The following is a 23,036-nucleotide window of genomic DNA, read 5'->3' as shown; positions in this document are numbered from 1 at the left end:
TCAGAAATATACCCATTGTGGCCCTAATCTTATATCTGAGTGCACAACGGGGCCCAAAATGAAAGGAGTAGTCAGTGTCTTTCAAAACAGAAATTTTGCTTGAAGTCCTTTTAGACCCCATAGCACACATGTAGAGTTCTTGAGCGCCCAAAACCATAGAAAACCCCCACAAATGACTCCATTTTGAAAACGAGACTCCTTAATGAATTTATCTAGGGGTGTACTGTGCATTTTGACCCCACAGTATTTGAATGAATCTAAGCGAAGCAGAAGGAAAAAGTTACGATTTTCAATTTTTTTGGCAATTTTTTAAATTTAAAAACAGTTTTTTTGTACAGTGTACATAGGAATGAAGACGTTCACCCCAAAATAGATCCCCCCGTTTGTCCCGTGTTCAGAAACATACCCATTGTGGCCCTAATTTACTTACAGGACCCATGGCAAGGCCTATAAAGGAGGGAACACCCGTTGGATTTCAGGGCACAACTGAATAAATCCCAGGCCCCATTGCTTGTTTGTACAGAATAAAAATTGACTCCCTAAAAATCCCCCCCCTATTGCGCCCTTTTTGGCGTTCGCAAATCTTAGATAAAAGTAATAATGTGAACTGTGTAGTATTTCCGAAGACAGGGGTAATTACGGAGGCTGGTTGGAATGGGCCCATGGGGCAATAAAACCATGTATCCCCCCTCCTCTCATGCTTTTTGGGGGTATTTCGTGACCTTAGTGGCAGGGATGGGGTGTGAAAAGTGGCGTTCCGTGAGTCTCCGTAAGTTTGATGAGGTGCGGCGGTCTCAAACAGAAGGCGCTCAACAAGCTGCTCCTGAAACTGCATGAAGGCGAGCGTTCCCGGGGCTTCTTGTAAAATACGTATTACAGGTAGCGGTCTGAATAACGCCGGGCTCACGCAGCCGTAGGCGGAATCCGCTTGGGAGGCCCGCAGCGGATCCCAGCTGTGAGCCCGGCTGTGACCCTGCGTACGGCCGCTTAATGTACTGCGCATAACTGCGTACTTACACGGGCGGTCATACGCAGTACACCTTTTTTTTGTTTGTATTTCCCGCACCGTCGCTTAGCAATGACGCGGGTACCCGCAGCCTGTATACAACGTAGTTGCGTATGGGCAGCGGGTATATCCACGACCATGGAGCACAATGCGCTCTACGTTGCGGATATCCATGTTAAATAGAACCTGCTGCGTTCTGTTTTCTGCGAGTGGATTACACAATTCCGACCCACTAATGTGAGCGGAATTGTGTAATCCAATGCGATTGATCTGCGTATTAGCGCGGATCAGACGCATGCGGAATTCGTAATTTCTATCCGGTCATGTGAGACCGACCTATGTTAAAGCGCTACTTTTTTATTACGTGACCAGGAACCGCTCAACGAGGCCACCTGTCACTGCTCCAGGAGATTTTACGTTTCCTGGGCTCCCCGACTCCTGCACATGTGTCCGGTATTTTGCTGGCGGTCACATATGCAGAATCCGGGTAAGTTCACGGATGAGATTCGCGTCGGGGTGCAAATACGGAGGCCTCCGGTAAAAAGTTTCATCTCCTCTCACCGATCGCATCAGTGAGGGGAGATGAAACTTCAATTTTTTTTAAAACTTTTACGTGATCGCCATTATCCATTGTATAACGGCGAACACGGGATCAGGAACCACGCACCGGGGCCCCCCGTGAAATCTCCAGGCTCTTGGCTCAGTTTTGTAGCCAGGAGCAGGGAGATTTTCAATTATCCTGGCAATCCACAGCTTTTGCGCATGCGTCTGCCATTTTGGCGACGGGCGTGTGCGCAGAAGCTGGGGTAAGGTCCGCGGATAAATCTGGGGGCCTTATGTACGTACTTTCATCCTCCCTACGCTTTTTAAACTTTTTTTAAACTCTTTAAAACTTTTTTTAACTTTTTTTTAAAAACTTTACACTTTTTTTTTTACTTTACATGATCACTGTCATCCATTGGATGACAGTGATCATGTCCCCAGTGACATCCCTCTGCTCTTGGATACACATGGCAGCCAGGAGCAGATGGATTTTGAATTTCCCGGGGCTCGAGCCCCTCTGTGCACGCGCCCGGTGTCAATTTGCCGGGGGCTCCCGGGCTTCTGCACGTGCGCCTGACGTCATCGTCTGGCGCGCATGCTCAGAAGAGTGGCGGTGGGTCCGGGAGGACCAGATCTCCGGGGGACACCGCCGACAAGCCAGGTGAGAATTTTCAACTGCCTTGATGGATCCGATCCATCAGGGCAGCTGAAACTTTAACTTTTTGGGCACTTTTATTTACTTTTTTGCGATCGGCGGTATCCTCAGAGAATAAAGCCCACTTCGGGAGGACGTCAAAACACTATGGGCTGGTCGTTAAGGGATTAAACAGTCAGAGTGTAATATAATGTCAGAATTTTACCAGTTTTACCTGTAAGCATAGATTTAATAACCAAATCGACATTTTCCTGTTAAATCCTGCTGTAGGGAAGCGCTAGTCTCCGCAGTGATCGTGGGAAGGAGATTCTCTCTGACATATTCCTGGTTTTTAGCTTGTAGGATGTCTCCAGGCAAAGCAGATAATGTTTTTTTGATATTGTACGAGTACAAGTCTTGATAACAACTCAGAAAAAGGTCTGAAATGCCTGTCGTGTCTTGAATTTTCTTACCTTGGGAGGTTGTAAAATAAGGGATGAAAGTGTGTGAGGTGTGCGAGGGTGCAGCCACATTTGTCAGCATGTTTGTAAGAGTATAGTTTAATTTGTTGTCGGAAACAAGTACTTTTTTTTTCTAGGAGAGTTTTGAGTTCTAGTCTGGTGCTGAGGAGGTTATTTAAGGTGATTGGGGAATGGGTGAACTTACAGGAAAGTGATGTAGTTTAATTAACAGGGAGGAGACCTTAAAAGAATTTGCTTTCTTCAGGCGGGAACCACGATTAATTAATAGGCCTCGTGTAACGCATTTGAGAGCTTTCCATTGGATAGATAAAGAAGTGAAATCAGATGCATGGTTTTCTAGGAAATTGTTCACTATTGAATGAATTTCTGTGGTTCAGACAGAGTTGTTCAATAAGTTGTTGTTCAGGCGCCATGTCCAATGTTCCTGGGATCCCTTGAAAAAGAAAACAGGTGCCTGGTCAGACTACAAGATATTCCCAATAGACGAAGATGATTGCCAAGAGAGAGCGTGGTGGCTCAACAAGAACAGATCAATAGGGCTGTAAAATCAAGTAGTCTTTGTCTTGAGGGTGAAGAGTTTGCCAGATGTCAACTAATTGTAAATTATGAAGAGGTTATTTGATGGTACATAAGTGAGGGGTAGATCGATGGCCTGTGGAGTCTAAGGATGGGTCTAATATGAAGTTAAAGTCGTTTCCAACCAGGATTACCCCCTCAGCAAAGTCTGCTAATCTATGGAACAGTGTTTTCAAGAATGGAGATTGATCGTATTGGGGATATACCAGTTACCAATGGTGATTATTTTACATCCTAACCTCAATCTGAGAAAAAGGTACTGAACTTCTTTGTCTACCCGGCTGCCCATGGCCTTGTGCGCAAGAGATTTGTGCATGGCAACAGCTATACCACAAGACTTGGAGGCTGTATTGGTGCTGAGCAACCAGACTGGATAATTGCGGTCACGAATGGCAGTAATGTGCGTTTCCTGAAATATAAGCAACAATAGGAGCTCTTAGTTTATGCATTTGGTAAAGAACATGGCTAGCTTTCTGAGGAGTATTCAGGCATCGGCCATTTAAGTAGCAGAAGTGTGTAGGTCATAATTAAAGGGGTTGTCCCGCGATAGCAAGTGGGGTTATACACTTCTGTATGACCATATTAATGCACTTTGTAATATACATCGTGCATTAAATATGAGCCATACAGAAGTTATTCACTTACCTGCTCCGTTGCTGGCGTCCCCGTTGCCATGGTGCCGTCTAACTTCAGCGTCTAATCGCGTGATTTTATAGCCCGTGTGAAAGCGGCCTTAATCCCATATCTACAAACTCCGCATCTAGCGCTACCACGTGTAAAAAAAATAGCCCTTCTGGGAGAATTATTAACTCATGTAAAATAACTTGGAGTTAACTTGTTTGCTAAGTTTTTGTTCTTTTTTGAAGAACATTGTATGCCTTTTTCCATTTTTTTTTTTAATCTTCTGTTTTAGGATCGGTAGATTTGAGAGAAACAATTTTTTCACAGTTTGAAAGTTTTAACTGCCATATCATCCAACAAGACATTCCTATAAATGTTATTAACCCTTTTTGTAGCTATATTCAGCATCCAATACTTGTATCCAACATCCTTTAGTCGCTTACATATATCGGCTTCAGCAAGTGTACCATCCTTTTTTAGGGAACACGTATGGTTGGCTCTTAATGATTCTCCTATGGGTATCGCTTTCACAGTTTGGGCCGGGTGACAACTTTTGGCTTGTAAAATAGTATTATTGAATTATTTTTCCTAAGGAAATAAAAAATTGTAGAATCTTGAGAACGTGTTTATTGGAGATTACACCAATAAAAACACAGTCACAAGATCTAAATTATCCAATGGTGATCACATAAAAGTTAAGAAAAAAATTTTAAGTAAAAGTTTCATCTCCCCTTGTGGGTCCGATCCGTCAGGGAAGAGGAAATTACTCACCTTTGGCCTCCGTGAAGTTTCGCAACAATCTTGTCCTGCAAGGACCCTACTCCAGCTTCTGCACCTGCGCACCGCCGGCAAAATGATAACGGGCATGCGCAGAAGCCGGGAACTTTAAAATCTCCTTGCTAGCTGAGAGCCTGGAGATGTCACCGGGAGTCGCGGTGAGCGGTTCATAGTCTCATGATCGCCGTTATCCAATGGATAATGGCCATCGTGTAAAAGTTAAAAAAAAAAGGTCATCAATAATATTTTCCAGCGATTTTCGAGCGGTCTGCTCTATATTTCTGCGTTTAGCGCACCTCATCACCCATCACAATGAAGGGGTGCGCCAAAACCTGCTGTCGGCCACAGGAATCTGCACCCAAAAACGAGAGTAAAATTGCGGCAAGATGCCGCAATTGAAATCACTGTTTTGCCTAACAGCTATGTGAGAGCGGCCTAGTAAAAGTTTATTTTGCTGCATAAGACTGCCTGCATTCTCCATCTGTCATTGCAATGCAAAGACACATCATCCTACCTGCATCTTACACTGGCATGGGCCCAAAGGAATGTGAAGGAAATATTAGCCATGCACATCAGAGGCAGTCTGAGTGTTCAGGCAGATCTTCTAAGCAGATGACCCATCCTGCTGGACGAATGGTCCCTGAATCAGCGGGTGTTCATCAAATCACTAAGTGGGGGACACAGAAATAGATGTGATGGCCAAACCCACAATTTGAGACTCAACAGATTCTGTGCTTTGAACCCATGGTTTCACTTAGAAGTGAAAGATAGCCTATGCTTGAGTTAGAGTCAGATGTTTATCTGTATGTTTTCAAGAAAATCATGGGGTAGAATGCCATCATTCCATTTTGGACAGGTAGACCTTAGTTCCTGTTTGCTAACTCTGGGTATCTTATACCTCCCCCTTATCTTATTCCCTCCCTATTTTTAATTAGGGGAAGATAGGGAGAGGCAGGTCAGGTTACAGTGTGAAGTCAGCCTTCTCGGGGCCATTACTCCGCTTGTTCATCTAAATATTATAGTTTGGGACATAATAGGGTGCAGTCAGGTTTTTTATATTATTTGTGTTACGGTATACTACCCTTGATATGCCAGCCCATGTGCCCTAGATCTCACCCACAACCCCTGTCCCTGCCTACTTGCCTCTACTCCTGGCTAACCCCAGGCGTGCAACTGGGCGGCGATCCCTACTCTCACTAGGGACCAAAAAAGGGAAGCTGGCGTACCTGCATGGAAAGGGTAGAATACTGACAGAAAAGGCAGATGTAAATAACCAAGACGAACAATACTAAACAGAACTGAGGCAGATGGAAAAACCTGGCGGATAATAGCAAGGTATAGCAGACAATCTGACAGAAGCAGGAGACCAACCGAGGCAGACTAGCTAGCACAGGGAAACCAATAACTGGCAGTGATTGTCAGTCTCTGCCCGACCTTAAACAAAAGCCTCCGCCCAGGGGCGGAGAAAGGGAGACAGACAACTCCCAACAGAACACAACAAAAGGGAGCTCGTGCACGGCAGCTGCACTCACAGGTGCGCATGCGAATGGCGCCGTGAGCCACCAGCACCACGACGCCCACGCACCCAGCAGCCAGGCAACAAGCCGGGGGGACGTGCCCTGACTGCAGGACACTACACACCGACGCCCTGGGAGGACCAGCAACCGCCGCATGGCAACAATTTGATTACTAATGAAATTGAAATTTTAATCAAAGCATACAGTACTCTTTTGTGAATTTCTAAAACCTTTCTGTGGCTGTAACTATATATTTTGGCCTAGGGGGTGGGGGGAGCATTAATTTCTGATGTTATGTGAGCTTTCTGTAGAAATAGAAAAAATGGCCAAAGACCACAATTTGAGACATAGCAGATTCTTTGCTCTGAACCTGGGTGTTCACTTGGAAACAAAACATGGCCTATCTTTTAGCTGGAGTCAGATGTTCATCTACATATTTCCTACTTTGTTTTCAAGAAAATCAGGGAAGAGAAGACCATCACTCCATTTTGGCCAGGAAAACCCTGGTTCCTGTTTTCTAGCCCTGTCAGAATGGATATACTAGAAGCTCTCAACCAAACCAGACCCATGTCTCCAAGCCCGGCTCATTCATCACCATCCAGGGATATTGCACCTGATGGCTTGGAGGTAAAGATTAAGATATAAGGGTCTATCAGAGGCATTTGTAAAGACTCTCCTATCCGCTTGCAAACTATTAACCAATAAAGCCTATTCTACGGTCTGAAGAGTTTTTAAATATTGGCAAACGATATTAATAGCAAGGTCCTCTATAACCTGTGACCACCAGTCAAATTGCCAGTTCCTTATTGGGACCTGTCCATTGTATTAAGATGTCTAATGGAACCTCCCTTTGAGCCATTGTATGACATATGTTTAAAATATCTGCCTCTGAAGATTTTGTTCCTTGTAACACTATATCTTAGAGAATCCTTTAACCCTTTCCAATCCAATGTCGGGCCTGCCCCGACATCATAATTTCCCTCCACAGCTCTGATGTCGGAGCAGGCCCGACACTGCAGTGCAGGAGTGCATCTGCACCCGATCATCAGACACATCGGATGCAGATACACTCCTGCACTGGTCCTCATCGAGGACCCCCGAGGAGAAGGCAGAAAAGGTTTTTAACCCTTTCTGCCTTCTCCTTTACACATTACATAGTGCTCAATTAGCACTATGTAATGCACGGAGATTCCGGCCGGCGATCATGTGACCTCCAGTATCACCTGACCCCCAGTGGTCATATGAACGCCGAGCCGGGAGCCTGCACCGTGGGGGGGGGGGGGGGGGGCCTGCTTACCTGTCTGGTGTCTTCCGCATTCTCCCTTCTGTCAGCCAGCTCGGCGATCATGTGACCGCTGGGAGCCACCTGACCCCAGCGGTCACATGATTGCCGAGCCGGGAGGCAGAGGGAGAATGCGGGAGACGCCGGACAGGTAAGCAGGCCCCCCCACGGTGCAGTGAGCACCTGCACCCTCCTGAACTCTGTCAGTTCAGGAGGGTGCAGGGAAATGTATTTTTTTCTCATCCATTCTCACCAGCTCCAATTTATTTGGAGCTGGGGAGAATGGATGAGAAAAAATAATTGGATTGGAAAGGGTTAAAAGAGTTCATCCACATGGCCTCTTATTAAGAATAATCCTAATTTTCTGCTCCAAAGTCATTTCTGAACAGAAAATTTAGCAAGAGATTTATTTACCCTGTTTTTCACAGTCCTTCGGGGTATGCCTCAGTAAACGCTTCATCATCTAGATGGTAAAGGGATTGTACCAAAATCGACTTTTATCACTTGTCCAAAGGATAGGTGATAAAATGTCTAATCAGTAGTGGAGTCTCACCTGTGGGACCCCCACCAATCCTGAGAATGAGGGTACTGTGTTTCTTTCCGCTCCCCAATGGAACTTCATTGAATTCCCCCTCCCCAGTATGAAGACTGAATGAAGCAGCATTCATTTCAACGGGGCTGTCAAACATCTTTCTGTTAAACCTATTTTTAAAGAATTTTTGTTGATTTTTTTTCAATATTCACAATCTATATATTTTTTTAAAAACCTAAAATCCTGCATTTTTCACACTGACTACAGAGCCTAATGGCCCTTTTAGACGGGCTGACAGAGGGGTAAACGACTGCACAAGCGCTGACAGACTTCACCGCTGGATCACGGGCTTCTCACTCAGCGCTTAACCTTCTATGTCTGCGATCCAGAGATGGTTTTTAAGCTGACAGAAAGTCAGTGATAAAAACCTGTGAACGAAAAGTGATCAATTTTTGTGTATTTACACTGCATGATTATCGCTTATTAGCTTGATTTGCATGTACATGAGCCCCCCTTTACTGTAAGCAGAAAACAGCAGGTGGTCTGTTATCTGCATATAGACCCTTCGTTCTGCCACAGGACTGCAGCTAAATACAATGTTATCAGCACTTTGTGGAGAATCACAGTGGGCGGTCCCTGCTATCAGCTCTCTGGCTGAAGGATGGATTTTAAACTCAACATAAAATCATCGTTCGGCTGAAAAGCAAACGATGGTAGCATTCATATGCAACGATTATTGCTCAAAAGCCATCATTTGAGCGATAATCGTTCAGTGTAAAGCGGGCTTAACACCTACTGTATATGTAGATACTAGCTGATATACCCGGCTTCGCCCGAGTTAATTTGGCACTGATGTTTATTTGGTGTTCACACGGAAAATCTTATAAAGTCGTGGTTACTTTAGAGATACCGAGGAAAAAAATATGTTCACCATTTTGTATGGTTTCTTCGCGTTACCCAGGAAACACCACGTGAAGGTAACCATACGACGTTTCCTTTATATAAAATGACATCAGGAAGTGAGAATTAGATTATGTGCGTAAAATTTGGACGCTAATTGTTTTGCGCTTAGAATTGAATAATCGAGTTGGGACCCATTAACTTTTCCTATTTATGACATAATCAATGCTTGTGAAAAAAATTTCAAATTTCTATGACATTGGGAAGTGAGAGAATTAGATTCCGTACATAAAATTTGGACGCTAATTCTTTTGCGCTAGAATTAAGTAATCGAGTTGGGACCCCTTTACTTTTCTTATTTTGGACATAATCTATGCTTGTGCCAAATCTCAAGTTTTTATGACATCGGGAAGTTGGAGAATTAGATTATGTACATAAAATTTGGACGCTAATTCTTTTGCGCTAGAATTAAGTAATCGAGTTGGGACTCTTTTACTTTTCTTATTTTAGACATAATCTATGCTTGTGCCAAATTTCATGTTTCTACGACATCGGGAGGTTGGAGAATTAGTGGCGAGTCAGTCAGTGAGGGCTTTCATCTTTATATATATAGATGTCTAAGCTTTGATTACCTACTCCCCCTCCCTACACAATGACACTTGTATAGGATACAGATGATATCTCCCATACAAATACAATGGGTTCCCTTCTGTCCATTGTGTGAATAGCCCATGAAGCAGATCTAAATGCTATAAAGGGCTCCTTCGGACAGGCATGTTTGTGCACGCCAAACATAGAGAATAGAACCCATTGATTTCATTGGGTTCGTTCTCATAAGAGCTTTAGGTGCAACGACACCAACTGTAAAATTGTTATTCATCGCACACCTTGAACACCGTAGAGAAAAAAAGAGAAGCCGGATCTGCTGTTCTTGTACATCCCCCGGCATAAGGCTGACTCAGCTGTGTCTGTGACACCTGGCAAGGTGGTGGGGGAACCAGCTGCAGGTATTCTGCAAGTATGTTTACTTAAGACGAAAATTAAGAATCTACAGCTAAAATAAAAAACATTTTGACATTTTCATCGCGGCTTCAGATGAGCCAAAATCCGCTCGCTCCGGTGTAACTTTCTGTGCAGACAGCGATTGCATTTTGTGCATGCGCCTGCATAAATACACTGTTAATTCAGAGGAATCGCCCCGCCTGATTTCACTAGCCATTCGAGGTTCTGATATGCGCCAGTTTGCACAGCATTCTGCAGATCACCCATAGACCACTATGTCTTTGCACACAGAATAGAGCAGATCGTACTTTTTGCGCCTGTGCGAACCGCACACACAATAAATAAATGGAATTAACTCATTAAAATCAATGGGCTCTATTCTCCGCGTTTTGCACGCAGGGTTTTCCCATGTGAAAAAGGTGGTAAAACACGGCCATCTGAAGGAGTCAGCAGGGGGGGGGGGGGGGGGTTTCCCAACTTTATGACTGGTAGAAGATCAACACCCAAGGAAATCGTGCCATCATTCACAACAGCGCTCCATCGTCTCCATGGCAACATGGTCATTGCTGGGCATTATATTATTGCATTGCTCTACAGATGCAACAACCGCAGGTCCTGTCTGTCTCCATCACATCGCAGAGCACTGCGAGCACCGAGCAGCTCTGACTAAAGCAATGGAGAAAAATGAGGCAAAAAAGTGACCTGTGAGCAGAGGAACCCTCCGAGGGCAGGTCATGTGACCGACGCCAAGAGATGAGCCGAGAGGGGCCCGAGGCGCAGCCTCTTGCGGTCACCTGTGCAGCCCGCCGCCCTCCTGGAATGTGCGGCCCGTGTGCACCGCCGCCGGGATGAATGGAGGGCGGCTCTCCCAGAGGGGCTCCGGCTGATACACACGGGATGTTGGGAAGTTTTGCAGCCGGCTCTTTGCACCCGGCGTCACACGGAGTCCGAGGAGATAAAGGACAGACACGCCGGCCGCGTCATGTTATAGACGGACTGCGGGGTACGCGGCTCCTCGCGGGACATGGACGGGGAAGAGACGCGGCAACTACTTAACGGGGAGAGCAGGTAAGGCGCGCGGTTACCTCGGAGCCCGTCCCCTGCAGGCACCGTGCGTGGGAGGCTGAGGGGGCCACAAGGGCGAGCGGCGGAGGGGGTCATAGGGCTGGCTGAGGGGTACACAGGGGCCAGCGGCAGGGGGCTGAGGGGGCAACATGACTCCGGAGAACACGGAAAGCCTCTAATGCGCCTCAGCGGTGTGCAGGCAGCGCTGACTGCCGCCGTGTATGTGGGGCGAGCAGCGGGTGTGATGGAGGACCCGGCCATTCATGTGCCGAAGAAAATCGGCCGCCGATGTCCTGTTATTCCCGTGCGATTTTTTTTTTTTTTTTTTTTTTTTTTTATGCAGCTACCCCTCGGCCCTCTGAACGATCACAGGGGGATCCAACTCTTCACATCGCCGCAATTTTTGTTTTACGCAGCTAATTCAGCCATGTATGTGTGGCCGTGTGACTGAGGCCCCAGGCCGCGCTCATGTGACCGTGTGGTAAGATGCTGCATGTATAGCGCAGCGGCGTATCGCAGAGACTTCGCACTGCACAGGAGTGCAGCTTCAGACGGCGTACTTCTCAGTACGCTCACTGTTGCGCAGAGCACAATGTATCTGCAGGCGCTGCTTGTTCACACAGGTGGGGGAATCGCTCCGCCCTAATTTAAAAGGCTAATCTGCCTAACGAGGTGTTTAGCGCATACCAGGGCCAGCAGATGTGTGTAGAGCTCTGTGGGGCTTTTTGATGTGCCAACACGCAGACGACGGGGCAAGTCCCATATTTTTTATTCTTGTGCCTGCAAAGCGGGTTAAAAAAAAAGTCTAATCAGTGGGTCCATCTAGTGTGCAGTACTGCATGTATAACAGCCTTTACCGCTGTTCGCAGCGGCATATGGCAGCAATGTCGCTGCGTGTGACCGCCGATCTCTTGCGCAGACCAACCGCTTTCACTTCTTATTTATTTTTACGTTTCTCACTGTGCAGCTGAGCGACGCTGCGCAGAAATGCCACAAATATGTATGTACATTGCTTATTATGTGCCATAGAGAAAAATAGGGCTCTATCGTGCGTAATACATGGTAATATAGAACGCGCTGCATTCTTTTTTTACGCGTATTATATGCAATAAATATACACGAGTGCGACTGGATCAGTGAAAATCTGTGTACTTCAATCGACTCCTCTCACCACATTTTCACCCCTACACTTCGGGTTTTAGCAAACGCCTGTAATAAGTTCTATTAAACCCTGCCCCTACTTACTTGTGAGCGTGGGGCATGATCTCGCATGGGGTCACAACACCTGTGATATGTCACTGTGGATCCCCTGTCATGCCTGTTACTGGGTACTACCACTTGAGGGGAATGTACTTATAAGGCCGCGCACATTCTGCTGAATACAGTCAGACCAATTGTTTTCCATCACTCCTCTGAGACAAAAGTATTGCAGTGATAAGCGACTCCTGTGCGGCTCTGAAGCCTCGGCAGCCATCTCCGGCACACAGTGATTCTCGCTCTAAGCCATCTTTTGAGCGATAACCGTTGCGTCTAAATGCACGGACATCGTGCAGTTTTCTAGAATTCGGCAATGAACTCTTATCAGCGGTGCAGCCTGTTATCACAGTCGGCAGCACTGATAAGATTCTTTCATCATGTGTCCCGCTGGTAGTTCACAGTAGGGCTGTAAGCACATAGAACAATGCAGCAGTTTGCTTATGAAAAACAGCTGTATTGTTCACCATGTGATAGCAGCGGTGTCCTGCTGTGTCGGTATAGCTCTTTAATAGCTAATTAGACTATGCAAAGATGGTTACTCCAAACTGTCACTCAAGCTATCCTTTGAACGGTTTTTAAGTGAGCATCTTTCAATGTAAATTGGGTCTAACATTGTATTCTGCTGACAGTCCTTGCAAGAACAATGAAGCTGTGTGCAGAACTAGACCACATGCTGTGCTCCGCAAACAGTTCCCGGAGGCCCTTCTACATGCAAATGAAGCTGATAAAGTGCTAATGGACATTGGTCAGATGAGATGCAGAGTCATAATGTAAACTCTCCACTAAATGTCTCCAGTCTAAAGGCCTATTTAGACACCGATTATTGCCCAAAATTCGTTCAAAAGCCATCTTTTGAGTGATAATCGTTGTCTAAACATGCTGCCATCGTGCACTATTCACTCATCGCTAACTTCTAGCAAGCTAAAAAATCAGCTATGAGCCTTAACAGCACCACCCGCTGAATTCTCAGCGGGACACCGCTAGTAGTATTGTTTCACCTGGTATCCTGCTCCGAGAACACAGCAGAAGTCTACAGAAGACAGCGCTCCAGCTGTCTTCTGTATACCAGCCGAGTGCTCCGAGAACACAACAGCTGTATACACAAGACAGCGCTCCAGCTGTCTTCTGTATACCAGCCGAGTGCTCCGAGAACACAACAGCTGTATACACAAGACAGCGCTCCAGCTGGCAGTAGCTCCTGCCACTGAGGTCAAGAAATACTCCCAAAAAAAGTGTCGGATTTGCAGGGAGCACGGGAGGAGAAAGGGATACCCAATTTTATTGCCCAATGTGCCCATCCCAACCAGGCCTCTGTAATTACCCCTTTTTTCAGACCACACAGTTTACATTATTATTTTTATCTAAGATTTAGGGAACGCCAAAAAGGACTGGGGGAATTATCTTTCGGGAGTTAATTTTTTTTTCTGCACAAGTGGGCAATGAGGCCTGAAATTTATTCAGTTGTGCCCTGCAATCCAACGGGTGTTCCCTCCATTATAAGCCTAGCCATGTGTCCTGTACGTAGATTAGGGCCACAATGGGTATGTTTTTGAACACAGGACAAACGGGGGTATCCATTTTGTGGTGAAAGTCTTCATTCATATGTACGCTGTACAAAAAAAAACCTGTTTTCAAAATGACAGAATTGTCGAAAAAAAGGAAATTGTAAATTTCTCCTTCTGCTTTGCTTAGATTAATTCAAAAACTGTGGGACAAAATACACAGTACACTCCAAGATGAATTCGATAAGGGGTCTAGTATTCAAAATGGGGTCATTTGTGGGGGTTCTTTATCGTTTTGGCCGCTCAAGGACTCTACAAGTCTTCAGTGGGGTTTAAAACGCCTTCAAGCAAAATGTCTGTTCTGAATGCCACCGGCTGCTCCTGTTGGTTTGGGCCCTATTGTGCATACGGACAGAATATTAGGGCCACAACGGGTATGTTTCTGAACACGGAACAAACGGGGTATTCATTTTGGGGTGTAAATCCTCATTGTAATGTGCACTATATCTTTAAAATGACATATTTGCAAATATATAACGTTTTATTTTTCTGCTCTAAATTGCATTAATTCCTGAAAAGAAACTGTGGTGTATTTCCCTCCGACATCATGACAGCATACGTTGGAGGTTGCTCCCCTGCTGACCTGAAGGGACAGGAAGAGGCAGAGCATAAATGGCACCTCCCCTCCACCCAACACCAGTGTTTTCCTGTCCCTCCAGGTCAGCAGCGGTAGAGCTCCAGCGTATGCTGTCACACGCCGCAGGCTCCGACTTACTGATGGCGGCGGGCGGCATCTCTTCTGACAGCCCTGGTTACCCCAGTGGGAAGGACCTCACCTGGGTGCGAACCGGGGACTGCGTGGGCCTGGGTCCAAGTATGGGCTTTCCCGCACCACCGCAGCTGCCATCCAGGCGGCGGCCGCTACCTCTGGGTCTCCCGGCTTCACGATAATGTCAGACGCTCTGAAAGGGGGCGGGGTGTTGGATGGAGGGGGCAGGGCCTAGCGCAGCTTGGCGCCAGATTCAAAGCTAAAAGACCCCTCGCACTAGAAGGCGGCTGGTCCTACTATACATTGGGAATCGCTCCTAAGTACAGGATTTGATCCCACAAGCGCAAAATGTCGACCAGGGAGGACCCAGAAAATCTCCAAACTGTAAGTGGTCCAGTGGGCCAACCTACAACACCTGCACTATACTTCCCTTACTAACAGAGTTCTCCCTTGTCATTTCAGGACAGGGATACTCAAAAACCTAGGGGGGCTAGAAGAAGTAAAGTGTGTCCAGTATGCTTAGCAAAACTTGACGACTTCTATACGAAAACATTATGTGCTTCCTGTTCAGCAAAAGTTCTGCAGGGAAAAAAATCTTCCCTTATATCCGAAATCCGGTCGGTCGTCCGGAAAGAAGTACAGTCCTCCTTCTCGGACTTCCGACCAGGGCCCTCAGGGGTTACAAGAAGGTCTGCTTCAGCAGTGTCAGTGTCCGACTCTGACATAGCGGAAGAATTTGATTTTGAAGATCTTGGGGAAGTGTCGCAGGGGGAGAAAAAATATCTTTTTTTTTTTCCGCCACTAACATGGATCAACTACTAAAAGCAGTTTGCAGAACCATGCAAGTGGAGGAAGAAGTTCAGCAACCTTGCACAGCGCAGGATGACATGTTTACGGGTCTGCTTCCAATACGTAAATCTACATTCCCTTTAAAAGCCACACTTAATCAATTGATTCTGAATGAATGGAACTGTGTAGATCAAGCTCCATTAATTTCTAAAGAATTTAAGGAGAGTCTTTTTTTTCGGACGACGAGGTGGCTATCTTTGACAAGACGCGAAAGGTTGACATAGCTATCTCTATGGTCTGTAAGAGAACTGGGCTACCCTTTGAGAATATGTCCCATTTAAAAGACTCTATGGACAACAAAGTGGACATGACCATGCGTAAGGCTTGGTCCACGTCCAGTCTGATTATGAAGTCTAAGAGTGACTACCCACTATAGTTTTGTTTTTTTCACTGCGAAATTCGCAGTGTTTTTTTTTTCTGCAGGGGTCTATGGGACTTGTAATGGCAAAATCGCGATTTCGTGGTAAATTGCGATTTTAACATTACAAGTCCCATAGACCCCATGCAGGAAAAAAAACGCTGCGAATTTCGCAGTAAAAAAAAAACTGTAGTGGGTAGTCACCCTAACATCGCGGCCACTTCGGTGGCTCGCTCCATGGCGGTTTGGCTGGATTAGTTTGTGTCTTTGACCAGAAAGCCTCCAGAGAAGAGATTGCGGGCGGCATTCCTCTGCTCCAGATGGCCACTGGATTCCTGGCGGATGCTTCTATGGAGACGGTCCGCTTTGGAGCCCGTATGGCAGCCCTATCCAACACGGCCAGAAGTGCAGTTTGGGTAAAGGAGTGGTCAGGAGACAAAACCTCCAAAAATAAGTTATGTACCCTACCCTTTCGGGGTTCATGCATCTTCGGACCGGACCTGGATTGCCTGCTGGAAAAGGCAGCAGACAAAAACCAGGGACTGCCAGCCATCAGACCTCCCAAAAGACCCTTCACTCCCCATCCCTCGTCTACATCTTACGTAGGGAAAGAAAAGACCGGAAGGTGTTCTTATCCGAAGGGAGGAAGGGGTAAGGCTCTTACTGTTGTCCCTCAGCCTGCATCTTCGTGCCCAGTGGGCGGAAGATTAGTTCATTTCTGTACTAGTTGGCGAAACGTGACTACTAATGAATGGGTCTTACACCTGGTGGCAGAGGGGTACGAGATTGAGCTAGAATCTCGCCCTCCGAATAGATTTATTTTAACCTTGGCACAGGCTCCAGCCCTAGAGCAGGCTCTACTGAAGGGGGTTGAGAACCTGCTGGATCTCGGTGCGGTTATCCCCGTCCCCAAAAGGGAATGGCGGAAAGGGTTTTACTCCCCTCTCTTTCTGGTTCCCAAACCAGATGGCTCCCACCGCACCATAATTAATCTCAAGGAATTAAACAAATTTATTGAGTATAGAAAATAAAAAATGGAGACTATCAGGACCGCAACGCTCCTGTTTGGTAGGGATAATGTAATGGCTACGATTGACTGAAAGGATGCGTATTATCACATCCCCATTTATGTCAACTCGCAAAGGTTCCTGAGATTTGCGCTGAGAGGGGAAGGGGAAATCCGTCACTTCCAATTTATCTGCCTCCCCTTTGGAATCTCCTCTGCTCCAAGGATCTTTTCCAAAGTGGTGATTTGAAATGGTAGCCTTTTTGCGCAATCGCGGGATTATTATTGTCCCATATCTGGATGATTTCCTGCTGGTGGCGGATTCCCCGACTATTCTAAGATCACACTTGGGTTCCACACTTCAGCTATTTAAGGACCTGGGCTGGATCATTAATGATCTGAAATCCAACATGGAACCGGAAACCCGAAAAAAATTCTTGGGAGTCATTTTGGATTCTTGTCTCCAATATTCGTCCCTTCCTCCCCGAAGAAACGGCTCATTTTAGAGGAATGTGTTCTGCTCTATATAAAAAAAATCTAGAGCATCAATAAGAGAGGCGATGCGGATCCTGGGGCTAATGACTTCATGCATTGGTGTAGTTTCCTGGGCCCAATTCCACAGCCGTGATCTCCAGGCACTTATCCTCCAGAATTGGGACAAGTCACAGTCCTCACTTGACAAAAGAATTCCTATTTCCACTAGGGCTAGATCTTTACTCCGCTGGTTTTTGTCCTCAGACAACCTTTCGCGGGTATCTGAATGGAATTTGGACCCCGTGATAATAGATGCCAGCGCCAAAGGATGGGGGGCCCACTTTGAAGGTGGCCATATACAGGGTACATGGGACCCTCATGAGAGAAGCAGTTAATCTAACTTTAGAGAACCTAATGCGGTTTAGAAATCCCTACGTAGCTTGCAAACAGTTTTAGGGATGAAGCATGTGAGGATCTTTTCTGATAACATGATGGCAGTGTCACTCATTCGCCACCAGGAATCCTCTACTTCAGCATCTGACGGGAAGGATCCTTCAGTGGGCGGAACTCACAACCAGGTCACTGTCTGCCTTCCACATAAAAGGAGCTGAGAATTCAGCGCGGACTTTCTAAGCAGGATGAAAGTGGACCCTGGAGAATGGTAACTCCATCCCGAGGTGTTCAGCCTACTCGTGACAAAATGGGGGTACCCGAAATAGACCTGTTTGCGTCAAGCACAAATACCAAGTGCCGTCTTTTTCTTTTCCTGAGGTTTGGAGAAACAAGCCTCAGGCATGGATGCCCTCTCTCACCCCTGGGTTTGGGACTTGGCTTACGCTTTTCCCCCTTTACCTTTGATTCCACTCCTCCTAAAGAAATTACTGCGGTTAAGGCTGTCAGTAATTTTAGTAGCGCCTTATTGGCCCAAAAGACCTTGGTTTCGTCTCCTGAGATCTCTGTCAGTGGGAGAGCCTTTCCATCTTCTGAATCTATTTCTGCAGGGTCCCCTCCTTTACCCGGAGGTTCACAAGTTCAGGCTTATGGCCTGGATCTTGAACGGGTAAAATTCTTAGGAGAGGGTCTATCTACTAATGTGGTTTCCACTATTTGTGAGAGCCTTAAGCCCTTGACGAAAAAGATTTATTTGAAAGTCTGGAAAAAATTCTCAGAATGGATGGGCCAGGACATCCAACAGTTAGATCAACAGGATATCCGTAAGATTCTCGATTACCTCCAGGCGGGCCTGGATAAAGGGTTGAGTCCAAATACCCTCAAAGTCCAAGTGGCGGCTTTGGGGGCATTCTTTGATCTCGCGCTTGCTGAGCACAGGTGGATTAGAAGATTTCTTAGAGGGCCATGTAGATTACATCCATTTACAAGGCTTACGGTGCCCCCCTGGGATCTGACTTTAGTCCTTTAGGCCTTCTGCGATCCCCTGTTTGAACCTATTAGAGACCTATCCATCTCATTGCTGACGTATAAGGTAGCCCTCCTTGTGGCAGTCACGTCGGCTAGCATCCTGGGCAGAAAGAGCGCACGCTTCAATCGAACAGATTTGTAAGGCGGCCACGTGGACTTCTAGTCATACTTTTATCAAACATTATAGGCTGGACATTAAATCTAGTGAGGATGCAACCTTCGGGAGGAACGTGCTTCAAGCAGTAATCCCTCCCTAAAAAGCCCATACCAGTTATTTGGTATTTCTCCAGTGTATGCTGTCGGAGGGAAAATGGGAATTTTTCTTACTGATAATTCCCTTTCTTGAAGGCATCATGACAGCATACGGGCTTTCCCCCTCCCCCCCCCCCCTACCGACATGGTTACCCTTGTTTTGTCCAACACATGAGGTTATGTGTATGCTTATGATTTCTTTGTCTGAGGTGTGTGGTGCCAATAAAACACACCTTCTGGTTAAGTATTCTGTCACTGTGGTTATTTGGAACGCACTGGTGTTTGGTGGAGGGGAAGTTCTTTTTATGCTCTGCCTTTTCTTGTCCCTTCAGATCAGCAACCTTCAAGTGTATGCTGTCATGATGCCTTCAAGAAAGGGAATTATCGGAAAGAAAAATTCCCATTTTTTTTTTTTTTTTTTTTAATTGGGTCATTGTGAGGGTATCTATCATTCTGACACTTATGAGCCTTTGCAATATTGGTTTGGTGCAGGAAAAATTTTCCTCAAAATATTAATAATGCTAAATTTGTATGTCTCCTAAATGGTTTTAAAAAAAAAACAACTAGTTTTTTTTCCCCCAATGTGCTCCAGAATAAAGTAAACAGATGGAAATATATCTTATCAATAATGTGTACAGTATGTTTGCATATATTTGCTATATTGCAGTTGAAAATGCGAAAAAATTACAATTTTTTTCAACATTTTCCCAAGTTTGGCATTTTTAATAAATATACACATTCTATTTGTTTATTTTTACAGCCTAAATGAAGTACAATATGTGGCGGAAAAACAATTTCAGAATCACTTGGATATGCAAAACCTTTACAGAGTTATTATATGTTAAAGTGATGCATGTCGGATTTCAAAATTTGGCTTGGTCACTAAGGGGTTAAGGACGCTATAGTGACGGGTCTGTTCCACTGGATTGTTGCCGTAAATGCCCTTTTACACGCTATGATTATCGCTTAAATGGCCTAATGGTTGAACGAATTGCCGACACTTCTACCTAAAATTACTTGCACCCAATCATCTTTTATTTTCCCTGTTTACGCGAGTGTTATTTGGCCAGAAGAATTAGGCCGGCTCACATGCGGGAGCTCACAGCAGAATCCGACCCTATGCTTGGCCAGCATCCGTGCATACCTATCATTTCTTCTTCTTTTCTGTACTGCAGATTTTATTTTATTTTTTATTTTTTTAAAACCTCTGCTTTTCTCGCGCCATCATCTAGCGATGCTGCAGAATCCGCGACCCTTCCGCATATCAAGGAAAGCCGTTAGTGCAGAATCCGCTTAAAAATAAATATGCTGTGATTTTCGCTCTGCAAGCGGAAAATCACAATTGATTTCCGCTCTTATGCAAGAAAAAGCGTTTTTCATTATGTGTTATGTACAGTATTTGCTGCAGAATCTGGAGGTGGACGCATGAGTAAACAATATACCCATTGTGTATGCAAGGAAAACACAATGAGTACATTGATAAGAATTTCTTTTGAACTGCTAATGATGGTTTTTATGCAGAATAGTGCAAGACTGCCCGTGTTTACACGTAATGTTTATCGCACACTTTCAGCTTTTTGAACGAATTTTGAATGATAATCATTGCTGGAAAAGGGCTCTTAGTCTTACTTCTATGGTGGGTAAAATGTTTGAGGAGTTTCTAAGAGATGCTATCCTGGAGGACCTCAAGGAAAATAGTTGTATAACTCCATATCAGCATGGGTTTATTAGAGATCGCTCCTGTCAAACCAACCTGATCAGATTCTATGAGGAGGACAGTTCTAGACTGGACCAGGGAGAGTCAAGGGAGCTTGTATATCTGGACTTTTCCAAAGGCTGCCTGCAGACGGTCATGTCGGATTCCGCTGCAGCAATTCCCGCAGCGGGATGCAGAACCGTGCCGCTGCAGAGGCCTGCAGCTCACCCGCTCCCAGCGTCTTCTGTTTTCTGCTATGCGCTGGGATAACTGAGTTGGAAATATGTAAAAAGAGAGCTGTTAGGAAGGCCCGAGCATATCTGAAGTTGTCAGTGGTGTGAAGAACACCATTTTCCACTACATCTGAAAGGTTAGTTATTGCATGATGTCTCCAGAAGATAGTGTCTGTCATGCCCTGCAAGTGTGGAAGGTTAGGGTTTCCTACTTTATCGGATATCAAGTGGAGTGCAATATTCCAGATCTAAAGGGTCACCCACATGGTTACAGGTAAGTTAATTATACGTGACGTCGGGCCCCTCCGTAACAATCCTTTCAAGCTCTAGTCAGGACCCACTATCCTATGCTCGAGCCCCACCACCGGGTTGTAATCAATAGAGGACAGCCACCACCCCGTACATAACCAGTTGACTAGCCAGGTGGTAGTAGTGGATATAGGGAAGGGCCAGCCCCCCACCCTCTACAGGGAATCATAGAGTTTCTAGTTTAATTCTCGTGGTGCATCCCCGCCACAGTATATGTAGTAGTATCTTTCGGAGCTCTCTGTAAAGAAACTTTTAGGGATCAAAATAGGTGTGTTCTGGAATCTATATAAGAATTTAGATAGTTAATTCATGTTAATCAGGTTTATATGCCCTACTAGCATCAGGGGAAGTGAAACTCATCATGTTGCCATAGTCCCGGCCCATTCCAGAAGCAGTGTAAGGTTGTCGACATAGAAATAGGCTGACTTTAGCACTACTATCCCAAGATAGATGACCTCGTCTGTCCATCTCAAGGGGACGGGGAGGGCCTGAGAGAACACATGGGCATCTACCGCCCGCAACCCAGTCTTATCCCAATTAACTTTCACCCCTGGAGTATACTCCAAATGTGTCCAAAATGGAGAGTACTGTAGTTAAAGAAGGCTCTGGGTCCTGCAAGAATAAAAGAGCATCATCTGCACATAGCGTCACTTGCTCCTCATAAGCTCTCAACCAGAAACCCATATCCGTGGCTGATGCTCCAATCTGAACTACTAGTGGCTGAATTACAATCGCAAAGAGTGCTGGGGACAGGGGGCAGCCCTGATGTGTTGCTCTAGCAAGTGAGGCGAGTCCACCCCCATCAAATTGAGGACTACCTGTAGCGGTGAGTGTTCAGAGATGCCTTGAGGCAGGTAGAAGACCACGCCCCAAGGGAAGAGACATTCCAGGGACCCAAAACAAAGGTCCATACCCAAATTAGCATGGTAGACATTAGCCCACATGAAGCCTAAGGTCACTTATTCTGTAGTTTGTTTAGCGCCTTGATGCAGAGAGAAGGTCCATTCAGCCATGGAGGATTCCTCCTCCAAAGGCCAGGAGCACCAAACAAGACCACAGTATATTAACTTGCAGGCTGAAATTTATATTTGGGGTTGACCAGTCGGAAGCCGCGAGAGAAAGGGAGAGGCAGCAGACGATATAGGGCAGTTTCATTAGTGCAATTATAAGACATTCAAGAATTCATCTTAACGTAGTGCAACATACAGTCAAGTACGCATTCACCCCCTTCCCTGAGAATCTGTCTCCCCTCCGCAGAGAAAAGCATCCATGCCATTGATGGCAGCAGGAAGCATCAGTGGTCATTTTGACCAAACAGTCTCCTTAAAGAATCTGTTGGTGCTCTGTCCAGACAATCACATTCTCCGGCTTATCAGAAAGTTGTACCCAGTTGTCCCTGATCACTTTGAGTGCAGCCAGGTACATTATTGCGTAGCACCTCTAGGGAATAGTCGGGGGAGACTCACGTGTTGTCCTTGAACTTTTAAGGAATCTATATTTTGGTTCACTCCCAGCATTTTATCTGTATCTCTCTAGTTTAGGAGCTTGGCTATAAATGTGTGCAGAGGCGCTCCTGGAGGTTGGCTTTAGTCGGGATACAATGCGCTCATTCCACACGAGAGTTGAGAAGGAGTCAGCCATAGAATTCCCTAAGTAGGGATTCGAGGTATTCACAGGAATGTCGCCCCTCCACTCCTTTCTTTTGGGCTGACCAGTCTGATGTTGCATCTATGAGAATGGTTCTCCAGGTCATCAATTTTCAGTAGTTTAATAGAGGTGACAGACTCTGTATATGTGCCCTGAGTGGTGTGACCATGTCCTCCAGGTCAGAGACCCGAGTCTCCACTGTAGTGATGTGCTCTCGGAGGGTATGGACGTCTGCCCGCAGTAAGCCAAATTCGCATTGTGGGGCATCAGTTTTCGCAGTAAGGGCGGTTTGAGACTCTGTACATCCGCAATAGTCGGACTCAAGGCA

The 23,036-nt window shown here is 45.8% G+C and overlaps 1 protein-coding gene across 1 annotated transcript in view; it reads left to right on the top strand.

Annotated features, from left to right (window-relative positions):
- Positions 1–10,644: 10,644 nt before the first annotated feature.
- SLC30A2 (solute carrier family 30 member 2) overlaps positions 10,645–23,036 on the top strand; it is a 30,674-nt gene continuing 18,282 nt past the window's right edge. The window contains exon 1 of the mRNA XM_066572436.1: positions 10,645–10,940. Within this exon, the coding sequence (XP_066428533.1) occupies positions 10,897–10,940 (44 nt within the window). The 5' untranslated portion in view covers positions 10,645–10,896. The remainder of the gene's footprint in view (positions 10,941–23,036) is intronic.

The sequence above is a fragment of the Eleutherodactylus coqui genome, chromosome 1 (genome assembly GCF_035609145.1).
Source record: "Eleutherodactylus coqui strain aEleCoq1 chromosome 1, aEleCoq1.hap1, whole genome shotgun sequence".
In the NCBI taxonomy this organism is placed as follows: Eukaryota; Metazoa; Chordata; class Amphibia; order Anura; family Eleutherodactylidae; genus Eleutherodactylus; species Eleutherodactylus coqui.
Note: the sequence above shows the minus strand (reverse complement) of the source record. Positions and strands in the feature narration are given on the sequence as shown.